This window comes from Monocercomonoides exilis, assembly GCF_001643675.1.
Source record: "Monocercomonoides exilis strain PA203 chromosome Unknown scaffold5-2102611, whole genome shotgun sequence".
NCBI classification, from domain to species: Eukaryota; Preaxostyla; order Oxymonadida; family Polymastigidae; genus Monocercomonoides; species Monocercomonoides exilis.
This window is the reverse complement of record NW_027150550.1, coordinates 1,103,167-1,124,888: the sequence shown is the minus strand read 5'-3', so window position 1 is coordinate 1,124,888 and position 21,722 is coordinate 1,103,167. Positions and strand designations below refer to the sequence as shown.

Sequence of the window (21,722 nt, the reverse complement as noted above, 5' to 3'; positions counted from 1 at the left end):
ATTTGAGAGTTATCATGGCTGAGAAAACAATTGAAGAAAAAGATAAATGTGATGAGTGTGAAGTCTCTATCGAAATATATGATAAGGAGAAAAACATTTATTCAGAGTTACACGTGTACAAAAGAAGATGGTACGTTCTTTTTGTGTATTGCGCAAACTGCTTTCTTCTATCTGCTGAATTCATTGCATTCAACGCAACACCCCAATCAGCACAAGAGTACTATAAGGAAGGTGGAATCACGATGTCTGATTTGAATCTTGTTTTGTCATTATGTTTGTCCAAGTTTATCCGTTTTTAGTTTTTCAAAAATGAAAAAAAATTTTTTTAACAAATAACTTCTTTGAAATTGATTAATATCTTTCTTTTGTAATTTTTATTCCTTTGAAAACATCTGATTTAATCGAATGCTTTTAGCCACCATTATTGCAACCTCTCTCCTTTTTATACCAATTGTTCTTGATATGAAATTTCACAATTTCAGAGTTTTAATGCTGTTTGGAAGTTGGCCTTTATTTTTGTGCTGCTTGTTAAGAATGGTACCGACTTGGATTGGTTCGACAAGGAAAAAGAGCTTTTGGTTTATCTTATTAAGTTCTGTTCTTAACCAAATTGGGGGCTGCTTTCTTTATTCAACTCCTTCTCGAGCAAGCAACACATGGTTTCCACCAAAGGAGAGGGGAATTTCAACTGGTCTTGCGTCGCAGTCAATTTTTGTTGGTGTCGCAGTTGGATTTTTAGTTGCACCGTTAATTGTCAAAAGCGGAGAAAATATCCCAACATTGTTATATTTATTGCTTGGCGTACAAGCAGTTATAACAGGACTGGCTACTATTTACTTTCCATCAGCTCCTCCTACTCCTCCATCTTATTCCGAACTTGCAAGGGAAAAAGGAATTGATAAATTTGAAAACAAAAACGAAAGGGGAGAAATATCACATTCTTCCAAAGTTCCGTCCGAAATAAGCAAAAGTTCAAAAAAGAGCGATTTCTCCTCTGAAAGAAAAAATCATATGGAAAGAGAATATGATAAAGCGAATGATTGTAAAGATGAAGACGGTTTCAAAGACAAAGATGCTACTGAAATGGTTGAAGATTTCAACGAAGCGGAAGATGATGCTGTTAATGAAGATAATTATTGTACAATTCAGAGTGGAATTTCTATGTCCAATGTACCATTGCTAAATAACAGCAGATGGAAATCGGATGAGGAGTCAAGCGCAGCTTCTTCAGCAAACGAAATGACATTTTCTGCCTTCATGGATTCATCTTCTCCATCATTGTTACCATCGCCTTCGTTGTCAATTTCACCTACTTCCATTTCTGAAGATCCTTCTTCCCCCTCATCATCATCTCCTTCCTCGACCGAGCTTATTACTTCAAATTTGCACTCCTCAAAAAGCGCCATTTCCCAGTTTTGTTCTGTTGTGAAGGGAACTTTGTGTAATCTGCCGTTTATGCTTCTCTGCATTGCTGGAGGACTTCAATCAGCAGCATATCAAGGCTGGCAAGAAAATATAACGTATTTCTTCACAGAGTTGGGAATGAATGAACAGATAGGAGGCTTGTTTGGCTTTGCGTCAACAATTGGATCTTGCTTGTCTGCAATGTTCATGCTGTGGCTAAGTTCAGGAAAATTGAGAAAGAAAGACAAATGGGTTGTGTTTGCATTGTTTTTGGTATCAGACGTTATTTTGTGTGTGCTGTTTCTCGTTTTCCCAATGAACTTTGGAAGAAACTCAACAGAAAAAAAGAATAAGCTATCATTGCTTGCAGCACACTTGCAAATGAGAAAGGATTCTGTAAGCGGAGATATTGTTCTGTTTGAATGTCCCAAATGGTTGTTTTGCACTTTGGTGATTTTGGTTTGCGTGATTGGTGGAGCACCGTATGGATTGTTTTTTGAAATGGGAGCTGAATTAACTTACCCACTTCCAGAATCAGTGTCAGGATCAATTATTATGATTGCTTTGAACGTGTTTTTTACGATAGTTCTTTTGTTGTTTTCATTCGTGAAAAAGGCTGGGTTGATGACTCTTGTAAGCTTGATAGGCAGTGCAATCTCGACAATTGGTATGGCGTGTATTAAGATGACTTATAAGCGAGGCAAGATTGAAGAAACTGGATCAGAACAAAAATGTGAAAATAAATCTGAAGAAAACAATAAAAGAAAATGAAAATTTTCTCGAAAAACTTTGAAAGAAAAGAAAGAAAAGACAAAAAATATAAAGGAGGCAATTGAATGATAAGAATTGAAAATGCCAAACATGCTATCAAATTTGTTCAGATTTCGACAAATTATTTTCACCACAAAAATTGAGTAGCATATTTTATATGTATTTATGTCTTTATTATTCTTTTCCCATTTAATTTCTGTTAATATTTATTCGCATTCAAATTACAAATGCTTGCAATTTATCATAATATGCTGAAGAAATTTTGAATTCTTTATAAATTATATTCTTTGGAAAAAATATGGGACAAAATTTTTTCAATCCAACTTTTGTTCCGATCACAATTTTTTTTTCCAAGTTTTTCAATTTTTATATTTTTTTGTCATTTAAAGTTGTTGGGGTTAATAATGCAACCAATACTTCATTCCTTTGGGAAAAAAAAAAAAAAAAAAAAAAAAAAAAAAAAAAAAAAAAAAAAAAAAAAAAAAAAAACAATGAGATCGTACACATTATTCAATGTTCGATCACCAAGATTATTGTTTATTAACTGTGTCAAAAACCAAATTCACTGTCACAATCTTACCATGATGTTCGGTAAAGAATGAAAGTGAACAGTGATAATTTTTAAACAAAAAAGAATTTGGAGAAAACAGCAAATGCAAAATATGTGAATTTAGAAAATGAGGACCATTATCACAAAAAAAGTGAAAAGAATAAACATTTGAAAAAATATGGGGCAAAATATTTTGCTTCAAGCATTTTCATTGAAAAATTAAGCACTTTTCATTGACTTTTTGAGATCAAAAAACACAATAAAAATAGGTCCATTTCAAACATTCGTGAAATGTTGGAAATCTTTCTGTTTTGATTTCAATGATGTTTGTTTAGGGATATGAAAATCAAATCTGTTTTGAATTCTGAGAAAGTGAAACAAAGTTATGAGCGAAACAATTTTTTCATGCTTTGTGCATAAAAAGCTTGAAAGTCCGTATTTTCCCCCATATCAAAACGCAAAAGTTTAAAAATACATTCACAAACAAAACGATAATCGTGAGATAAAATTTCAGAAAAAAAATTGAAACATCTTTTTCATTAAATTTCTAAACAATCAACAAAATATTCAACAAAACATAAATGGGAAATTTGTTTTTTGTTAAAAAAAGATCTTCCCGTTTCATTATTGGAAATTGGCAAACACCAATTTTCCTTAAAATCCATAATTATTATTCCTTCATCTTTTTTCAGATTTTCCATCATTTCAAAAAAATAATTTCTTTGATGAGTTGCCATTTTCAAATGTTTATCAATAATTTCTATTTCATTCTTTTCTTCTTCATTTAACTCACCTCCGTTTCTTTCCATTTCCGCTTTTTTCTTTTTCAAATGCGCGCACCTTTCACAGACTTCGCATAAGTCTGTCCATTTCTTCGCTATAATAAAATTTCTTGTTTTTTTACAAAAATTTGAATAAGATAACTAAACATTTATTTCTTTTTTCATTTCTTCAAACAGTTCTTTCTTTGTTTTGTCGATGATTCTTTTCTCATTCATTGAAAAAATCTTTTTCTTTTCATCTCTTTTTCTTTTTTCGTTTTCATTTTCTTTTGAATTTTCTTTCAATAGAACTTCTTTTCTTTCATTTAATCCAATATTTTTTGTCCTTTTCTTTTTTTCTTTGAAGCATATGTCCATTCCTTCATCACTGTTTTCCTCAACGCAATTGAAAGTTAAATTCAAATCAACGGAAGAAATTTTCTTGTGTTTTTCTTATATATCATTATTTTTATTTTCATCATTTTCTTTTTCTTTTTTCGTTATTTTTTTCTTTTTCTCATCATTCAAATTATTTGTTGATTGATGATTATCTTCTTCGAGATAATCGAAATTGCTAGCATTATTCAGTGGCTCGGATGGTTTTGATTCTCCATGTTTTCTTTGACTATCTGTCGATTTTTCATCCCCAACAATGGAAGTTGGTGGAGGGCATTTTTGAGAGGAACACACATTTTGATTGCACACAATCACTTTCAGAATAGAATCAAGAAGCCAATTATTCAAGAAAATTCACAAAAAAAAGTCAAAAAAACGGAAATCATTTCAATTGTGAATTAAAGTTCGATTATTGAAAACAAAGTGCAATCATTTCTTCATGTGTCTTCCATTCATGCAGCTAGCTGAACTAATTTTATATAGCCACTTTTCAACAAGTGAAAAGTCTTCCATTTCTTTTCAAATGAATTAAAAGAATCAAATACGAAAACAAATAGCACACTTTTATCATTAACGCATCATTCTGTGTGATGTGAATTTTTTTCGAGATTTCTATTGGAGAATCTTTCTTTAGAGTAGTAATATTCGCCTTTTGTGATGAACCAGCCACACTTTAAAAGTTCCTTCCAGGAAAATTCCGAGGAAACAGCAGAAAGGCAAGAAACTTTGTCATTTCTGTCAAGTGTGTTATACAGAATAGAAAGATTTTTTTAAAACGTGGTTTGTTTTTTCTATAAAAAATGTGCATTATATATATTTCGCTTATAAGTCAATTTGAATATTCTCGATGGGAATTGGGATTAAAATAACAATATAATTATAAGTCAAAAATAAAACATAGGATTTGAATATATAAATATGAAAGGTTGAAAATAAATAAATTTATTATCCTTGATGTTTCCAAAATGTTTTTGATTATAAATAAACTTAAATTCAAAAAAATCTAAAAATTTATAAAACACCATAAATTTTCATTGACAAATGGCAATTTGTCTGATTACTCACTAATAATTGAGCAAATAAAATCTATTTTTAAATGAAAACAGAAAAAAACACAACAGATCAAATATTCAGATTAAAAACATATAAACAAAGAAATATCTCACAATTTTTATCGAAATAATAAATTGATTGATTAACAAAATATAAATCGAAAAATGCACAACAGTTATTTCCGAAAGTTGAGAAAAAACCACGCAAACCAATATATTTCTCATCAATGATCGACCGAAAGGATTTTCCATATTTGCTGCGAAATGCATAATGATAGAGAAATCCTTCCGGGTCCTCCGGAGCTCTTTTTTCAATAAAGTTGTGAATTTAAAAGGCGTGTCAACTTTTCGTCGAACGGGGCTTTGAGGAGTATTTATTCATTTCTTGGTGAAATTGGCTCATCTCTTATGGGTAATTCAATTATTTGCATAATTTTTATTTCAAAATTGAAAAATCTGTTTACAACATGAATTATTTCATCAATGTTTAAGCTATTAATTCAAAAAGCTGCAAGAAACATTGTATGCTTGGAAATTTTTAATATTTTCTTGAGTGCTATTTCTTTTAAGTTTTTTATTTCTTTTCTCTAAAAGTTGCAAATAATAATGCAAAAAGGAATCGAACCTTCTGAAAACAAGTATATATTATTCAAAAATTTTGAATATCTCAATGAACAAAGAAACCAATTTGTTTTTTATTTTCTGATGTTGATCCAAGCATTGCATTTATATTTTGTTTGAAATGAACTGTGCAAAGAAAAATTCACAAACATTTCAATAGATCAGCACATGCATTTCGAACAACAAAAAATTGTTACACATCGTGAACTGATATATTATTCAAATACATGACAAAAATTAAATTTGTCAAATCAACAATTTGTTGATAATTTTTCCACATAAAAATAAATTTGATTCTAATTCATGATTTGCACACATTTTTCAATTCTCAAGAAATACAGATTAGCTTTTTAAAGAATTATTCTTTCGTGAAACGAACAAATAATGTGACATGTAGCATTATTTTCAAAATAAAGACAATAACGAGCAAATTTCAAGAAAAAAAATCCACAGCCGAACAAATAAACCACATTGAAAACGAAAACAAAAGAAAATAATTATGTTTAGTTGAATTTGAAGACAGATATTGAAATGAAGTTCAGATTCAACGAAAAAAATTATTAACAAGTTTGTCCAGTTGTCCTATGCTGTTATCATAAGGTCAAAAGCTGTTTAAATAGAGCACTGGTGATTACTGCAGCACTTTTCAATAAATTCTCATTCATTTGCCTACTGAAGCAAACAACATTAGCTGTAGTTGAAGGAGAAGCAGATGCAGATAGATCTATCATCGAGAAAACTGTAGCATTTGATGAAAAAATTACTATGAGCTAGGAAATGTGGATATCGGAATTAACACTCATTGAGCAAAAAGCAACTGGTTTATCTTGCGGAAAGTTTGTAATTATGCAAGGGGAGCGTTTAACTTAAAAAAGCAGAATGGAAAAAGAAATCGAAAGCTGAAGATATGAAAATATAGCGTTAAGCCATTCCAGACTGTTGCACGAGAAGAAGAAAAAGAAGAAAAAGAATTAAAAAATGCAGTAACTGCTTTGGAAGCAATATTTATTATTGTCTTCTGCTTTGTTGTTGCTGAGCCGCACTTTTGCTCTAAAATTGGTGATCCACTGCCTCTTCGGCTTTAATGGACTTTGGAGGGTTGAGCGTCAGTCATTTACAAATGAACAAAGAAATGTCACAGTAGCAACTCGTCTTTTCTGATTGGAACGCTAATCGTTCTGAAGTAGCTCATGATGGATGAATCAGAGAGAAAAGAATGACACACTTCATTAAACGGTATATAGAATAAAAGCAGCGTCGGATGAGAATAGACAATCATATGTGTGCTGTTCGCCTTCTTCATTGGATAAAAAAATGTTTTTATTGAATTGCACACTGTATTCAACGCGCTTGTGCAGTTGCAGCTCGTAGCTTTCGCTCCTCAGCTCATTCAGCAGCACTCGCTTTGTCTGTTGGAATCACTTCAGCATCCCGTTGTTTGCCTTCCATGGAAACAGAACTTGCTAGGTTGCTAGCTCAGATGCGATGCACACATTACTAAGTTGGCTATATTTTATCTTATCGAACAGCTCAGAATCGCTTCCTTGTTCTTACAGTTGAGAGAATGCTTGTTTTGTGCTCGGATCCCCGTTCCATGTGCAATGGAGATATTAAAATTGTAATAATTCAGACAAATCGCAAAGAAAACTCAGTTACAGACTTCAATAATTCAAATCCTGAATTTTAAGATGAATAAACTAAAGAAGAAGTCGATAATTTAGTAAATTGAACTGAATAGTACTAGAATTAACATCTTTTCGATGGTCATGAAAATATGTTATCAGACTTCACGTCTCAGCATATAAAGCCCTTTTATTACTCTTGAATAAGGATGCATTGCAAGCAGCGTGTGTATTTTCTTTGTTGTGTGAACGATAACCCGTTGTCTCCAAACAGCAACATTTAAACTCTTCGAAGATTCAACAACAGATCATCTATTGCTTCACACAAACGATTTCTTGGATAGAAAGTGTCAATAAATGAACAATTCTTCTTCCCCCTCTTCATTTTGCAATGATTATTCCTCTTTCCTCTCTTAGAAATCATACACTTCATTTTCTATTTTTTTTTCACCTGTAAAAAATAATTGATTTTAGTGTATCTCCATATTTTCACCTCCTCTATCAATTTTTACCATTATGAGAAAATCTTCTTTTGAAATAACAATTATCAGGAGCAAATCATCACCATTTATATCAAATCTTCAGCAACAACATAAGCGATTTTGTAAAACTTCTGTTCCCGTTAAAAGTACTTTTTAATGAGAGCAATGTTTAAAGCCAAACCTTTCATATGTCTTCTCATGTTATTTCCTTTTATATCGAAATTGTTTCTTAAACTCAAAATAAACTTTTATTATGGAATAGTTTTCAATTCATTTTTTTTTTTTGTATCATTGGACTATAAACATTATGACTAGAATGCAGAATAAGTTTGTGTCAAAACACTGTTTTTTTCGTAAATGGAAAAATTATGCCCCATTTTTCGATCAAAAAGCGAAATAATGTAAAACGTTTTGATGTTTCAAAGATGTTTAAAAATGTGAATAGAATATTAAAATAGAAATTTTCATTCATCTCACATTTCATTTTGCGAATTCACTAAAAAAATTAGAAAAATGGGAATTTTAAAATATGTTAGCTCCTTTTAAAAATTGAAAAAAAATTCGAAGAATAGTTTTCCTGAAAGAAATAATTCCTATTGATAAAACGAAACATACGACGAACAACTGACTTTCATATGTGTTCAAAAGCGGTACAATCCCAAAAGGTGGACATAACCCTAAATAGTTATTTTTTTAGGTTATTATTTTCTTAATAAAAACCCGAAAAACCTAAATAAACCAAATGAAACAGCTTTATGCAAACATGAACAAATATTCTTGTTCTTCAGTTGCACTTTTATCAACTCAAACCCTCAGATATTTTTATTTTGCAGATCACTAAATTCATAAATACTTAACATACAGTCAAAACCGGATATAATCACATCAGTTTTTGCACAACTTTTTGTGACTATATCCGATTGTGATTATACACGATGATGCTTTTCACAGAAGAAAGTTAAAATTAATATTTGAAATAATTTATTTTGGGTCGATTTTTTTATTTTTGGAAATTCTACACAAATACACATTTTTCAATAAAAATAACAATTTTTATTATTAACACACATTATTTTGACTTATTTGAGCACATTTTTGAAAAAGCGAAATATTGAGATTTTTGATCAAAAAGTCAATTTTTCAATGAAAAATCCACCCATAATGATAAAAAATGTGATTATATATTTTCAGCCCTGTGATTATATGCGATGAAAAATGAATGAAAGATAGGCCTTTATTGTAGGTGCATCGAAAAACTTGACTATAAACGAATGTGATTATTTTCGACGTGATTATATCCGGTTTTGACTGTAGTGATAATTAGTGCAATTTACAATATGTAAAGCAGTTTGTAAACAAATTTTTTATTTATAATTATTATGATTTTCACAGAAAAATTTATTTATTAAGGGTTATGTCCACCTATTGGGAAAGTACCTCAAAAGTACGTTTGTGAACATAAGTTCAAATGAACATATTGAGAAAAAAATTAATTCTTTAATGAAAAATGAAAATTCGATAAGTGTCTAAAAATGGCTGTGTAAAATTCTGAAGAATTGCAAGAAAAACTCTGATAAATTCAGCCAAATAGGTTTTTTCTCATTTTTTCTAATGCTATTCAGCTATTAATGGAATGTTAAATGACATGTTCTCCAGCTCCTGTATCCCTCCCAACGGCTTCGATATCCTGGGGTGCGGTTCAGACACATATCTTTGTGCATCGTTCTGGAGAGGCACGATGAACATTAATTTAGGTTCAGCAGGCAAGACGCTTGCTTTCGAGGAATCGGCGCTTATCCAAAACGAGTTTGACCAGAAATTTTAATCAGTTTCCTCCAGCAGCTCTGAAAAGGCTATATTCAAATTTTTTTCTGTCACACACGATGGTTCACTCCGTTGTGCTGTACTAATCACAGATAGACAGAGCTTCAGCTGGACTGATTATTCTGTTATCAGGAATTCATTTCTTCGTAACTCCGACTCATGTCTTCCTCCACACCTCGGGATCGACTTCTGCTCGATAGCAAGACGTTCACTCCAGCAAGCTCTCATCAGGTTGAAGGCGCTCTTGTTCGTGCTGAAGGATGCAGCATGCAGTTGGAAGAGTGCGTGTCTATGCTATTTCTCCCACTTTATCTCTCCTGCGCATCAGCAGCTCACTGGAGATGAACACAACTGCATTTCAAGGGAGCCGTGCCTTGGGTTGCGATGCAGGCAGGCTGATTGGGGTGAGTCTGGGGAGCTGGTGCCATTTGAGTGCTGCTGGGTGCGAGTTTGACCACGGCGAGTGCAAAAAGAAGACAGACAGAGTAGGGGCGCCATGCGTGAAAAGCACAGACACAGATGCATGTTAGAAAGTTTCCTTTTTGAGGCAATCACTTTTGCGAGCAACGATTCAGCCAAAGGCAGAAACATTTATGTGAACTCCTTCAATTTCAGTACGAGAGCAACTCCTACCACCTTCCACCTCCTATTCGAACTGTCTGTTTATGATCTGTATGCGTTTGAGGGGAGCAACCAAACATTTGTCGATGCTGATCTGTTCCGCTTTCTTGTTCCATACACATCCAGCGAGATCCACCTGTCCGATGCCGGATTCGACATTGCCAGGTGTGGATCGCCGAACGATCCCTGCCGATCCTTTGTGACTGGCTTCGAGCACATCGACGCATCGGCTGAACACAAAACGTTCTGCATCAGCTGCTCAACAGCCATCAGCCGTCCCGCTGACTTATCGAACTTCACTTGCCGGTCTTTGCCCAGCGAGGAAGCAGTGCAGTCAGTGCTGCTGTTCCAGGAAGACATCCTGGGATCCGATCAATTCCTTCTGAACTGTTGGAGTTTCCTTCTTTCAGGTACCACCCTCCAAGTTTCCGATGTGTTCAGCAACGAAGTTAGTGCGATCATCCTCAGCAAGTAGGGTTCATTGGATCTGAACAGGTGTGCTATTGAGCCACACATAAGTGTCGCTGAGCTGGGTGCTTTTTTCTTTGCTGTTGTGGAATGGTGAAGTGTAATCGGCATGCTGTTTGAGTTGAAAAATACCGATCTCACGTGGTCGATGTTTCTGCTGTATGAAGGGTCTTCGAGCACATTCGATGCCATCGAATTTCGTCATGCAGCCTGTTCAAATTCTTCATTGAAGATGCCTAAAGCAGCGCCAACCGCTCTCCGAATTCCCATTTCTCAATAACCGTCTTTGAATATACTCTCATAAATGTGTGCATGCAGCGAAGAAGTTGGAGATTGTTAGGAGCAAGCAAAAGTGTGCGGTTGAAATTGTTGTGAATGAAATAATTTTTGGATGAGAAGAAGAAGCATCAAATACAAGGAAGAAATGAGGTTTAATAATTCGAGCAGCTAAAAAAAAACAGGTTAAATATTTATCTCTGCACCGATCCGGTGGATGATCTTCACTGGAACAGGAATGAATGGCTGTGCGCATCAGAATACTAAGTCGACAAAAAAATGACATATGATTGTGAGTGGATAAATAACAACCGCAATGTTGAAAGAATATGAAGGATATTTTCGTTATGTGAAAAAAATGAATCAAAGCAAATAAACAATAAATATGTCCATATTTTCAAAAAAAGAAGTTTTCAAACAATTCTTTATATAAAATTGCCAAAGATGTTTAAGGAATGTGTAATTTTTGAATATTCTTTTGGATTTTTATTTTCGTGCTAACGTTCAAATAAGGAATAAATAATATTGCTCACTCAACAGCAGTTGGATGAGCATGCTATAATGAAAACGGCTTTATTGTTAAATAACTGTCCCAATCGAAAAATTAAGGATTATTATTTCAAAAAATCAGAATCAAAGAATAAAGATTGTGAAACAAGATGAGTGCAAATAAAGAAGGATATATAAATAAACATTATCAGTCATTTTGGTGCATTACATTTTAAATTTGAAATTATCGTTCCAATGCAAGAAGAAGAAGAAATCTACATTTTCATGAAGTTTATCCAACTTATGTTATGATTTAAGTTGTCAAAAATGATAATTCCACAAAAAACCTCTTAAATGTGTGAAAAATAATTTAAAAAAATTTGTGAATCATGAAAATTTTCATTAAATATCTTCAAAAAAAAGTTTTTCTTTGATTTTCACGGAAAAAAATGTTTGATCACTTATTTTTAATTATTTGCAAATTGTGAATAAAGCATGAAAAACAACGAAGACTTGTTCAATATTTCCATAATAATATCTCCTAATTTTTTATTCAAATCTTTCATGGTTGATTCGAGAAAGCAGTCGTTTGTTTGAATAAACTGCCTCTCATTTATTTAAAATGGGGTTTATTCGAATAAAGTCAGATCATTTGAATAAAAACTTTTTATTCGCATTTCATCCATTTCAAACTGAGATATTTTCGTTTTCACAACAATAAAAAATTGAAAAAAAGTATGAGAAATCAAAACATCTGGAGGAAAATATGGACTTTCAAGCTTTTTTTTGCGCGAAGCATTGAAAAATTGCTTCACTCATAACATTATTTCCCTTTCTCAGATTTCAAAATAAATTTGATTTTCATATCCTTTATCAGGAATCGTTGAAATCAAAACATGAAGTTTTCCAACATTTCACGAATGTCAAAAAATGGACCTGTTTTTATTGTGTTTTTTGAACTCAAAAAGCGAATGAAAAGTACATAATTTTTCAACGAAAATGCCTGAAGGAAAATATTTTGCACCATACAGTTTGTACAAAAAATACCGAACATCGCAAAAAATTCCGGACAAGATCGATATCTCAATAACCGCAAGAGGAATTATTCTGACAATTTTCCCCAAAATATATCTCATCAATGCAAACTCATTTGATAATCGAAACATTCAAAATAGCTCCATTCATGCTCAGAGAAAATTATTTTTGAAATCTCGAAGAAACTCAAAATTCAATTTTTCCGAGAATTATATAATAATTTTTTTCTGAGCTCAAATGAGGCTATTTTGAAAGTTTCGATTATCAAATGAGTTTGCATTGATGAGATATATTTTGGGGAAAATTGTCAGAATAATTCCTCTTGCGGTTATTGAGATATCGATCTTGTCCGGTATTTTTTGCGATGCTCGGTATTTTTTGCACAAACTGTATTGAAAACGAAAACAAACAAAATAAATTGAAGATATAATATTATGAACAAAAAATGTTGCTTCTTTGCTCATTTCCAGGGAAAAAATAAAAACATGAATTCGTTTAAGATTTGATCATAGGCTACCCATGATTAATATATGTGTGTTAAAATATTGACTTTTCTACTGTAATTTTTATATTCGTTTTTTACAATTTATTCAGCTTTGCTTATTATTTAATGTTCTGCTTTCTTTTAGTTTTTGGAGCGGTTTTTGCTGAATTTCGAACTTTGACCAAAAAAGAAGGAGAAACTTTCACCATTGAATTTCCTTCAAATCCGACAACCGGTTATATTTGGAAATTTAATGAACCTCAAAGCAATGAAGAGCGTTTGAAATTATTTAATTGTTTCTATTTTTTCTCATAAAGAAATAATTTTATCGTTAATAAAAATTTTTGGAATTATAAGCAATACTAAAGCTTCTTGATGAGAAATACGAACCAAATTTTAAACAACCAACTCATGGGCCGAAGCTAGTTTGATCATTCAAACATTTGATTTCGAAATATCCAATAAAATTTTCGTTTGTTTTTTTTAAGGCCGGAGGAGGTGGAATTCATAGATTTGTGTTTCAGACAGAAAAAAGAGGAACAATGGATCTTGAATTTGTTCATGTTTGTTTTTTAAATTTATTTAATGTTATTTTCTGCTATGCATCAAAATCTTATTCTAATCATAAAAAGGCGAGGCCATGGGAGCACACAAACCCAATTCCTGAAGTTGTTCGAGTCGTTGTCGAATAAAGAATCTTTAAAGTTAAAAAATTATTTTAAAATTCAACCAATAAATTATTTTCTTTTTCCTTTCACCTTTAACATCCTTCAAAGAATGTCTTGATGTTTGCGAAAAAACAAATCGTGAAATTTTAGATTTTTCCAATCAGTCGTATGATTGCGAAGTGAAACACAAAAATTATTCAAAACAAAATAATAATACAAAAATATAAAAATAATTATTTTTAAAATGATATTCAAAAAGCTTTATGTTAAAGTTATTGAAATATTCACTATTTTGTAAGAATAACAACTTTTTATTGAATTCCTTTTTAATCAACCTGTTCCATTTCACCTGGCTCAGCTGAAGCATCAGCTTCCAGAGGTGGAAGGTCAGATGCATCTGATGAATCGCTTGTATCATCAATTGAAAGACCAAGCTTGATCATTCTGTGGATGCGAGAGGCAAATGATGATGAATCTTCAAGTGAAAATCCAGATTGAAGCAATGCAGTTTCATAAAGCATCATGACAAGATCCTTCAATGTGGCATCTGCTGGGTTATCGCATTTCTTTCTCAATTCAGCCATGATTGGATGATCTGGATTGATCTCCATGATTTTCTTTGATGCCATGTATGAGAACGAAGAAGCATCACGCAATGCTTGAGCCTTCATGATTCTTTCCATGTTAGCAGACCAGCCGTATTCGTTGGTCACAAGAACACATGGTGAATCAACGACACGTGAGGAAATTGTGACTTTCTCGACTTTTTCTCCAAGAATGTCCTTCATAACTTTGCACAAGTTTTCGTTGGCAGCTGCCATTTCCTCTCTTCTCTTTTTCTCTTCTTCTGTCTCTTCAATTTCCAATCCTTCTTTTGTGACACAAACAAGTTTCTTTCCTTCGTAGTCCTTGAGTTGTTGAACTGAGTACTCATCGATTGGATCAACCATGAACAAAACTTCCAAGTCTTTTCTCTTCAATCTCTCCAAGAATGGGGAATCGCGGACAGCCTCCTTTGATTCTCCTGTGATGTAGTAAATGTTTTTCTGTTCTGGCTTCATTCTTGCAACATAGTCTTTCAATGAAATAAGCTCATCAGGAGATTTTGTTGAGCAGTATCTCAGCAATTCAGCCAATTTAGCTCTGTTGTCAGCATCTTCGTGAATACCCAATTTAATGTTCTTGGAGAAGGCTTCATAGAATTTCTGATAGTCTTCCTTATTTTCTGCAATATCATTGAACATTTCAATGCACTTTTTGACAATGTTCTTCTTGATAACTTTCATGATCTTGTTTTGTTGGAGTGTCTCACGAGAAATGTTCAATGGAAGATCTTCTGAATCAACGACACCACGAATAAAGCCAAGATATTCGGGAATCAAATCATCGCAGTTCTCCATAATCAAGACACGGCGCACATACAACTTGATGTTTGTGTTCTTCTTCTTTGTTTCGAACATATCAAATGGAGCACGACGTGGAGTGAAGAGAACAGCGCGGAATTCCAATGATCCTTCGAAGAAGAAATGCTTGACAGCAAGATGATCTTCCCAATCGTTTGAGATGCTCTTATAGAATGCTGCATATTCTTCTTTTGTGATTTCCTCTGGCTTGCGCATCCAAATTGCTTTCATCTTGTTGATTTGTTCATATTCATGAACAACCTCCTTAATCTTTCTTGTTTTCTTTTCCTTTGGTTTTTGTTCTTCTTCAACTTTTGGTTCTTCATCGTCTTTCTTTTCTTCCTCACCTTCTTTCTTCTCTTCTTCTCCTTCTTTCTTTTCTTCCTCACCTTCTTTCTTCTCTTCTTCTCCTTCTTTCTTTTCTTCCTCACCTTCCTTCTTTTCCTCTTCTTTCTTCTCTTCCTCCTCTTCTTCTTCTTCGACTTCTTTTTCCACTGTCTTTTCGACTTGGAGTGAAATTGGATATGCAATGAATTCTGAGTGTTTCTTGACAAGCTCCTTCAATTTTCTTTCTTCCAAGTAGTCCAACATATCGTCCTTCAAGAAAAGAGAAATACGAGTTCCGCGAGGAATTCTTTCTCCTTCTTTGTCTTCGCGAATTGAGAATGAATCACCGGCAGCACTTTCCCAAACGAGTTGGACGTCATCGTGATGTTTTGTTGTCACCATCACATTTTGGGCAACAAGATATGCTGAGTAGAAACCAACACCAAACTGTCCGATCATAGATACATCTGCACCAGCTTGGATGGCTTCCATGAATGCCTTTGTTCCAGAGCTTGCAATTGTACCCAAATTGTTGACGAGATCAGATTCGGTCATACCAATACCAGTATCGCAAATGTGAAGGACTTTGTTGACCTTATCCGGAATAAGGCGGATTTCAAATCTTGGCTCCTCTTCCAACAATGATTTATCTGTGAGGCTCTGATAACGAACTTTATCCAAAGCATCAGATGCATTTGAAATAAGTTCCCGAAGGAAAATATCTTTATTTGAATAGAATGTGTTGATGATCAAGCTCAACAATTGGTTGATCTCTGCACGGAACTTGTAGTTCTTTGCATCAACTGGTGCTTCAACTTTGGTTTCTTCAGACATCTCAAAGGAATTGCTTTTCTTCCGGAATAAAAAAACAATTTACAACTTTTATGTTTTATTCTTCCTATTTTGATTCATGATATTGTTATGGTTACAATGATCAAAAAATGATAGTTTTATGTTTTTTCATTTTCATTTTTTTGATAGCATTATGGTATTCGATTGTACTGAACATCCCGCAGAATTCTTCTTCATTTAATAAAACTTTTTTCCGTTTTGTGCCTCATTCAAGAGGGTGTGCATTATTTATCATTCAATTTCTAAATTTTTGATTTCTGCTTTTTGTTAAAATGTGCATATTTTTGTAAATGCATTTACATTAGTCCAAAATCACTTTTTAGATTAATTCAAACTGTTCATTACTTTTTTACAAGGGAAAGAGAAGCAAATTTTTCTTTTTTAACACATGATTTCACATATCTGGGAATAACTTGGGTCGAGAAGTTAAAAATAATTTTTAGTTTTGCGAAAACAACATGGTAACTTTAATTTTTTTGGAAAGTTTATTTGAAAGAAAAATTGATAAATATATTTTTTGAAAAATTTCCAGGAAGATTCGCGGATTTCACACAAATTCCGAAATGTTACAAACTGCATTTTGTATTTTTGATAAAGCTAAAAGTAATCTACAAAAATATATTGCTTCTATTAATGGATCTGAACCACTTGATCCATTCATATTTGTTGTTGTTGAATGTGGTGTAGCTTACGGTTCAAGTACTGCAAAAATTTCGAAAGTTTTATCCATTCTTTCAAAAACAGTGAAAAGGCAAATTAAAAAGGAGCTTTCTTCGAAAAATATGAGCGATTGTGATCCAGTTGTTATAATGAAATTATACGCCTGCGATTCATATCAAGGCATACCATCAAACGAGGAAGTTCATCAACAAATAACGTTTTTCGAGAGCAAAGGAAATGAGCATACGAGCAAAAAAGCTGTTGTTGCCAATCCCGTTCCATCTGCCTGGAGAGACAGAGACCGTGAATCTTCAGCTACTTCGACTATTTTGCCAAAAAGCTTAAGTGAAGTTGAATCAGAAATGTCACTTAATAATAAAACAGCAAAAACAGATTCCGTATTGAATGAATCGAATACATCGGATTTGCCTGCGACTGTTATACCTGTTCTGTCTCGGCCTGTCCATTTTGAAAAGGGGAGTTTTCGGGGGAACTTGTCGTTGGTGAAGCGAAATGTCAGTGAAGAAGGGGATGCGACGATATGTGTGTTTGTGAAAGGATGGCTGGAAGACACTTTGTGGCCAATTCCAGACAACGATTTTGATGACCGATTAAACTTGTATATGAAAGAAGAAGGTCAAAGCACGATGAAAGAACCATCGAATGAATTCTTTTCCAAACAAAATACGAATGATAAAAGTGAACAAAAGAGAAATTTTGATCCATTCGGAGAAAAACTTCTGAAAACTGAAAAGATGGAAGAAATAGAAACGAACTCAAAAATATACATGAACGAATCGCAAACTACAGAAAATTCAGATAAAGACGAAATTGACAACAGAATGCTGAGAAAACAAGAGAAAAGAGAAAGAAAAGAAAACGCGTCGAAAAAAAAGCTTTTAAATGAGAAGTCGCTGAATTGCAGTTCATCTTCAACAGATGTAATGAGTCAATGCACAAAAGACAGATGCCAAATACCAAATCTAATTGATGTCGCTTTAATTGATGTAGATTTGAAAAGCGCAGCTGAAACAGCAATATCTGCGCTTTATCCCAGACTAACACCTGGTGGAATAATGTTTGTTTTCTTGCTTGATTGTTTTATGTTGAATTGAAAAATATTTTTTTTTCAATATTGATCTGATTTCTGAATTTGTTCGAAATTTTTGTATGAACTTTGATTTGACAATTTTAAGTTTGAGTCAGGATTGCCATTTACTTTCTCATGTGGAACTGCTTTCGTCTTCATCATTTTGGGATCCAATTGTTGACACATGTAAGCAGAGGCATCTGAAGACTTATCATAGCTTAACTTCGGCAAGCGTTGAACATTTTGAAAAAAAGATTTCAAAAGAAAATAGCTGTGGTGGTAATCCAAAGAATTCATTGCACGTTGAAGCAATTAATGATGATGATATGAAAGTTGAACAAAACATAAGAGAATCTTTGCTGGTAAATTTGAATTTTTATCCAATTATCGATGGATTGAGAAAACGAAAATTTGTTGAAATGCGAAAGCCTTTGAACATTGAATCAGCGAGTTCCAAAGGCATATGAAGCAGTACTTTGTATTTGTGTTTGGAATTGTAAAAAAAAGTATTTGACGTTAATCAAGTTATAAATATCTATTAAAGATTTAAGTGGGAGGCAATTTTTTTTATTTGAACTATATTTATACATATATATTGTTCTTTTTTCAATAAATTGTTGCATTGCGCATTATCTCAATCCCACTAAATCATATAAATCATGTGTAAACTGATTCTATGATTAATACTTTTGTAGATAATTATTCTTTATCCGCATATTCTGTGATTTCGTTCATTGTTGTTTCTTTTTGTTTCATTCATTTTTATAACTTTCATGTTGATAGAAATGCAGATAAATTGGGTGATTTATAAGCTCGAACATTTTCATAAACCCGGTTTTTTTTTTTTATTCGTTGAAGCAGAATAAATACATGAAAAAAATATATAAATGTGTAAAAGCCATTTTTTAACATAGATTTTATTTTCAAAACAAAATTTTTTTTGTTTCAATTTTTGTTTTTGATGAAGATCTTGAGAATTTTCATTTTATTTTTGTTCATGCATTTGGCTCGTTTTTTAATCAACTATCTTTTTCAATAGGTTTTTAGATACTTGACCATGAATCATTCATGATTATCTTTTTCTATCTCAATTCTTTTATTGTTTTTCTAATTATTTCGATTGATTTTTGCATTTGGGACAAATATTTTTGCTTTATGAATTTTGTTCCACACAGTTCTTTCGAAATTTTTTTTCCGACTTTTTTATATTTCAATATTTAATATTGCACGGTAATACCGGAATTATAATTATACAATTGCAGAAAAATTTTGGAAAAAATCATTGAATTTTTCACAAATGCAAGAATTCTGTCCCATTTCATTGTTTTTGAAGAAAAATTTGAAAAAAATACAGATACATAAAAATTTGTCATTTGTTTCAAAATTATTAAATGTGAAAAATAAATATGTTGTTCGCGCAAAGAGTGAAAATGTTATGAAAACCGTGAAATGTTGTTTTTGTGAAGACATTGAATATTTTTCGGATATTTCATTACAAAGTGTGAATAATAAAGAAGAATGAAATACATAAAATTATCATTCCTCATTCTTCATATTTGAACAACATAAGGTGCAAAAATTTTCACTTCAGGCATTTTCATTGAAATATTATGCACTTTTTGTTGACTTTTTGTGTTCAAAAAACGTGGAAAAAATGAATTCATTTTTTTGAAATATGTGTGAGAACACAAAACATTATGATGTTATATCAATAATACCTGTTTGCAGATATGAAAATCCTTTTTATTTTGAAATCTGAGAGAGTTTAGTGAAGTTGTGAAATATTCTATATTTTAATGATTTGTGCATAAAATACTTGAAAGTTCATTTTTTTCCAACATTATTTTTGAAATCAATTTTTTTTTCATATGGGGGAAAAAAATGAACTTTCAAGTATTTTATGCACAAATCATTAAAATATAGAATATTTCACAACTTCACTAAACTCTCTCAGATTTCAAAATAAAAAGGATTTTCATATCTGCAAACAGGTATTATTGATATAACATCATAATGTTTTGTGTTCTCACACATATTTCAAAAAAATGAATTCATTTTTTCCACGTTTTTTGAACACAAAAAGTCAACAAAAAGTGCATAATATTTCAATGAAAATGCCTGAAGTGAAAATTTTTGCACCTTATGTTGTTCAAATATGAAGAATGAGGAATGATAATTTTATGTATTTCATTCTTCTTTATTATTCACACTTTGTAATGAAATATCCGAAAAATATTCAATGTCTTCACAAAAACAACATTTCACGGTTTTCATAACATTTTCACTCTTTGCGCGAACAACATATTTATTTTTCACATTTAATAATTTTGAAACAAATGACAAATTTTTATGTATCTGTATTTTTTTCAAATTTTTCTTCAAAAACAATGAAATGGGACAGAATTCTTGCATTTGTGAAAAATTCAATGATTTTTTCCAAAATTTTTCTGCAATTGTATAATTATAATTCCGGTATTACCGTGCAATATTAAATATTGAAATATAAAAAAGTCGGAAAAAAAATTTCGAAAGAACTGTGTGGAACAAAATTCATAAAGCAAAAATATTTGTCCCAAATGCAAAAATCAATCGAAATAATTAGAAAAACAATAAAAGAATTGAGATAGAAAAAGATAATCATGAATGATTCATGGTCAAGTATCTAAAAACCTATTGAAAAAGATAGTTGATTAAAAAACGAGCCAAATGCATGAACAAAAATAAAATGAAAATTCTCAAGATCTTCATCAAAAACAAAAATTGAAACAAAAAAAATTTTGTTTTGAAAATAAAATCTATGTTAAAAAATAGTTTTTACACATTTTTATTTTTAATTATCAGTATTTGTTTGATGAGTTAATCTGAAAATTATTCAATATCGAAACAGTCAGATTTGAAATAAAAAATATATCGTTCAAAATTATAAATACAATAATCCAAAAAAAAAATCCATAAACTTTTGAAATTTATTCTCATGTCAGTAATTTTTCTATACAAAATGATCAAAGAAATTGTAAATTTCATTCAGAAAAAAAGTTTTTAAACGTTTTTGTGGTGTTTTGTTGTGTGCAATTGCGTATATTGGATTAAATTGATTTATTGAAAACACTTCACATGTGCACAGGAAATAATAAGTTATTTTTGCAAAAAATAAAAAAGATAGGATCGTTATTAATCTTGTTTTTAGCACAAAAATACAGTAATCAATCTCATTTATTTGATACGAAACGTTTCAGATATTGTTTATTGCATTTGAAACAGACTTAATAAAACATTTTCAATTTTCAAAATGAAAAAAGGATCAATGAACATCATTCAAAATAATTGAAAACAGCTGTTCAAAATAAAAGAAAAACATTATCACTTAATAAATAAATATCATTATCAACAGTTAAATCACAACAATCTCCAAAACTTTCACAAGAGAAAAAAATTTAAATATATAAACTTTGTTTTTTCGATTTTAATTTGGACTATTTTAATTTCGATTTAAAGTTTAAAGAAGTTGAATGATTTTTGGTGAAAGCCAACAAAAAAAAAAAAAATAAAATAAAATAAAATAAATAAAAACAAAAACAAATAATAATAATAATAATAATAATAATAATAATAATAATAATAATAATAATAATAATAATAATAATAATAATAATAATAATAATAATAATAATAATAATAATAATAATAATAATAATAATAATAATAATAATAATAATAATAATAATAATAATAATAATAATAATAATAATAATAATAATAATAATAATAATAATAATAATAATAATAATAATAATAATAATAATAATAATAATAATAAAATTAAATAAAACCACTCAAAAATTTTTATTCACAACTTACGACATTTG

At 31.3% G+C, this 21,722-nt stretch overlaps 6 protein-coding genes across 6 annotated transcripts; 4 read left to right on the top strand and 2 right to left on the bottom strand.

Moving 5' to 3' along the window:
• Nucleotides 1-14: 14 nt before the first annotated feature.
• MONOS_14417 (putative transporter, major facilitator subfamily protein) lies at nucleotides 15-2,619 on the top strand (the record flags this gene model as incomplete). Its single annotated transcript, XM_067867218.1, has 2 exons — nucleotides 15-273; nucleotides 416-2,619. The coding sequence occupies 2 exons, from the start codon at nucleotides 15-17 to the stop codon at nucleotides 2,173-2,175; spliced, it is 2,019 nt and encodes a 672-aa protein (XP_067734303.1). The 3' UTR covers nucleotides 2,176-2,619.
• Nucleotides 2,620-9,642: 7,023 nt separating this feature from the next.
• MONOS_14420 (uncharacterized protein) lies at nucleotides 9,643-10,013 on the top strand (the record flags this gene model as incomplete). Its single annotated transcript, XM_067867220.1, has 2 exons — nucleotides 9,643-9,752; nucleotides 9,812-10,013. The coding sequence occupies 2 exons, from the start codon at nucleotides 9,643-9,645 to the stop codon at nucleotides 10,011-10,013; spliced, it is 312 nt and encodes a 103-aa protein (XP_067734302.1).
• A 133-nt stretch (nucleotides 10,014-10,146) lies between these two features.
• MONOS_14421 (uncharacterized protein) lies at nucleotides 10,147-10,464 on the bottom strand (the record flags this gene model as incomplete). Its single annotated transcript, XM_067867221.1, has 1 exon — nucleotides 10,147-10,464. The coding sequence occupies one exon, from the start codon at nucleotides 10,462-10,464 to the stop codon at nucleotides 10,147-10,149; it is 318 nt and encodes a 105-aa protein (XP_067734301.1).
• Nucleotides 10,465-12,940: 2,476 nt separating this feature from the next.
• MONOS_14422 (putative Chagasin family peptidase inhibitor I42) lies at nucleotides 12,941-13,736 on the top strand. Its single transcript, XM_067867222.1, has 4 exons — nucleotides 12,941-13,133; nucleotides 13,214-13,281; nucleotides 13,345-13,419; nucleotides 13,489-13,736. Exons 1-4 carry the CDS (start codon nucleotides 12,983-12,985, stop codon nucleotides 13,546-13,548), a joined length of 354 nt encoding a protein of 117 aa, XP_067734300.1. The 5' UTR covers nucleotides 12,941-12,982; the 3' UTR covers nucleotides 13,549-13,736.
• MONOS_14423 (putative Heat shock protein 90) lies at nucleotides 13,645-16,131 on the bottom strand. The gene has a single exon (XM_067867223.1). The coding sequence runs from the start codon at nucleotides 16,086-16,088 to the stop codon at nucleotides 13,851-13,853; it is 2,238 nt and encodes a 745-aa protein (XP_067734299.1). The 5' UTR covers nucleotides 16,089-16,131; the 3' UTR covers nucleotides 13,645-13,850.
• Nucleotides 16,132-16,195: 64 nt separating this feature from the next.
• On the top strand, nucleotides 16,196-18,323 carry MONOS_14424 (uncharacterized protein; the record flags this gene model as incomplete). The annotated part of the gene is made up of 4 exons (XM_067867224.1): nucleotides 16,196-16,323; nucleotides 16,412-16,567; nucleotides 16,639-17,844; nucleotides 17,963-18,323. 4 exons carry the CDS (start codon nucleotides 16,196-16,198, stop codon nucleotides 18,321-18,323), a joined length of 1,851 nt encoding a protein of 616 aa, XP_067734298.1.
• Nucleotides 18,324-21,722: the final 3,399 nt, after the last annotated feature.

Bases quoted from the DNA above. Each gene is read 5' to 3' on its own strand.
- MONOS_14422 (XM_067867222.1), top strand. From the start codon at position 12,983: ATGTTCTGCTTTCTTTTAGTTTTTGGAGCGGTTTTTGCTGAATTTCGA. The intron at 13,134-13,213 runs GTTTGAAATTAT...TGGAATTATAAG, and splicing joins ACCTCAAAGCAATGAAGAGC to CAATACTAAAGCTTCTTGAT. The intron at 13,282-13,344 runs GTTTGATCATTC...GTTTTTTTTAAG, and splicing joins CAACTCATGGGCCGAAGCTA to GCCGGAGGAGGTGGAATTCA.
- MONOS_14423 (XM_067867223.1), bottom strand. From the start codon at position 16,088: ATGTCTGAAGAAACCAAAGTTGAAGCACCAGTTGATGCAAAGAACTAC.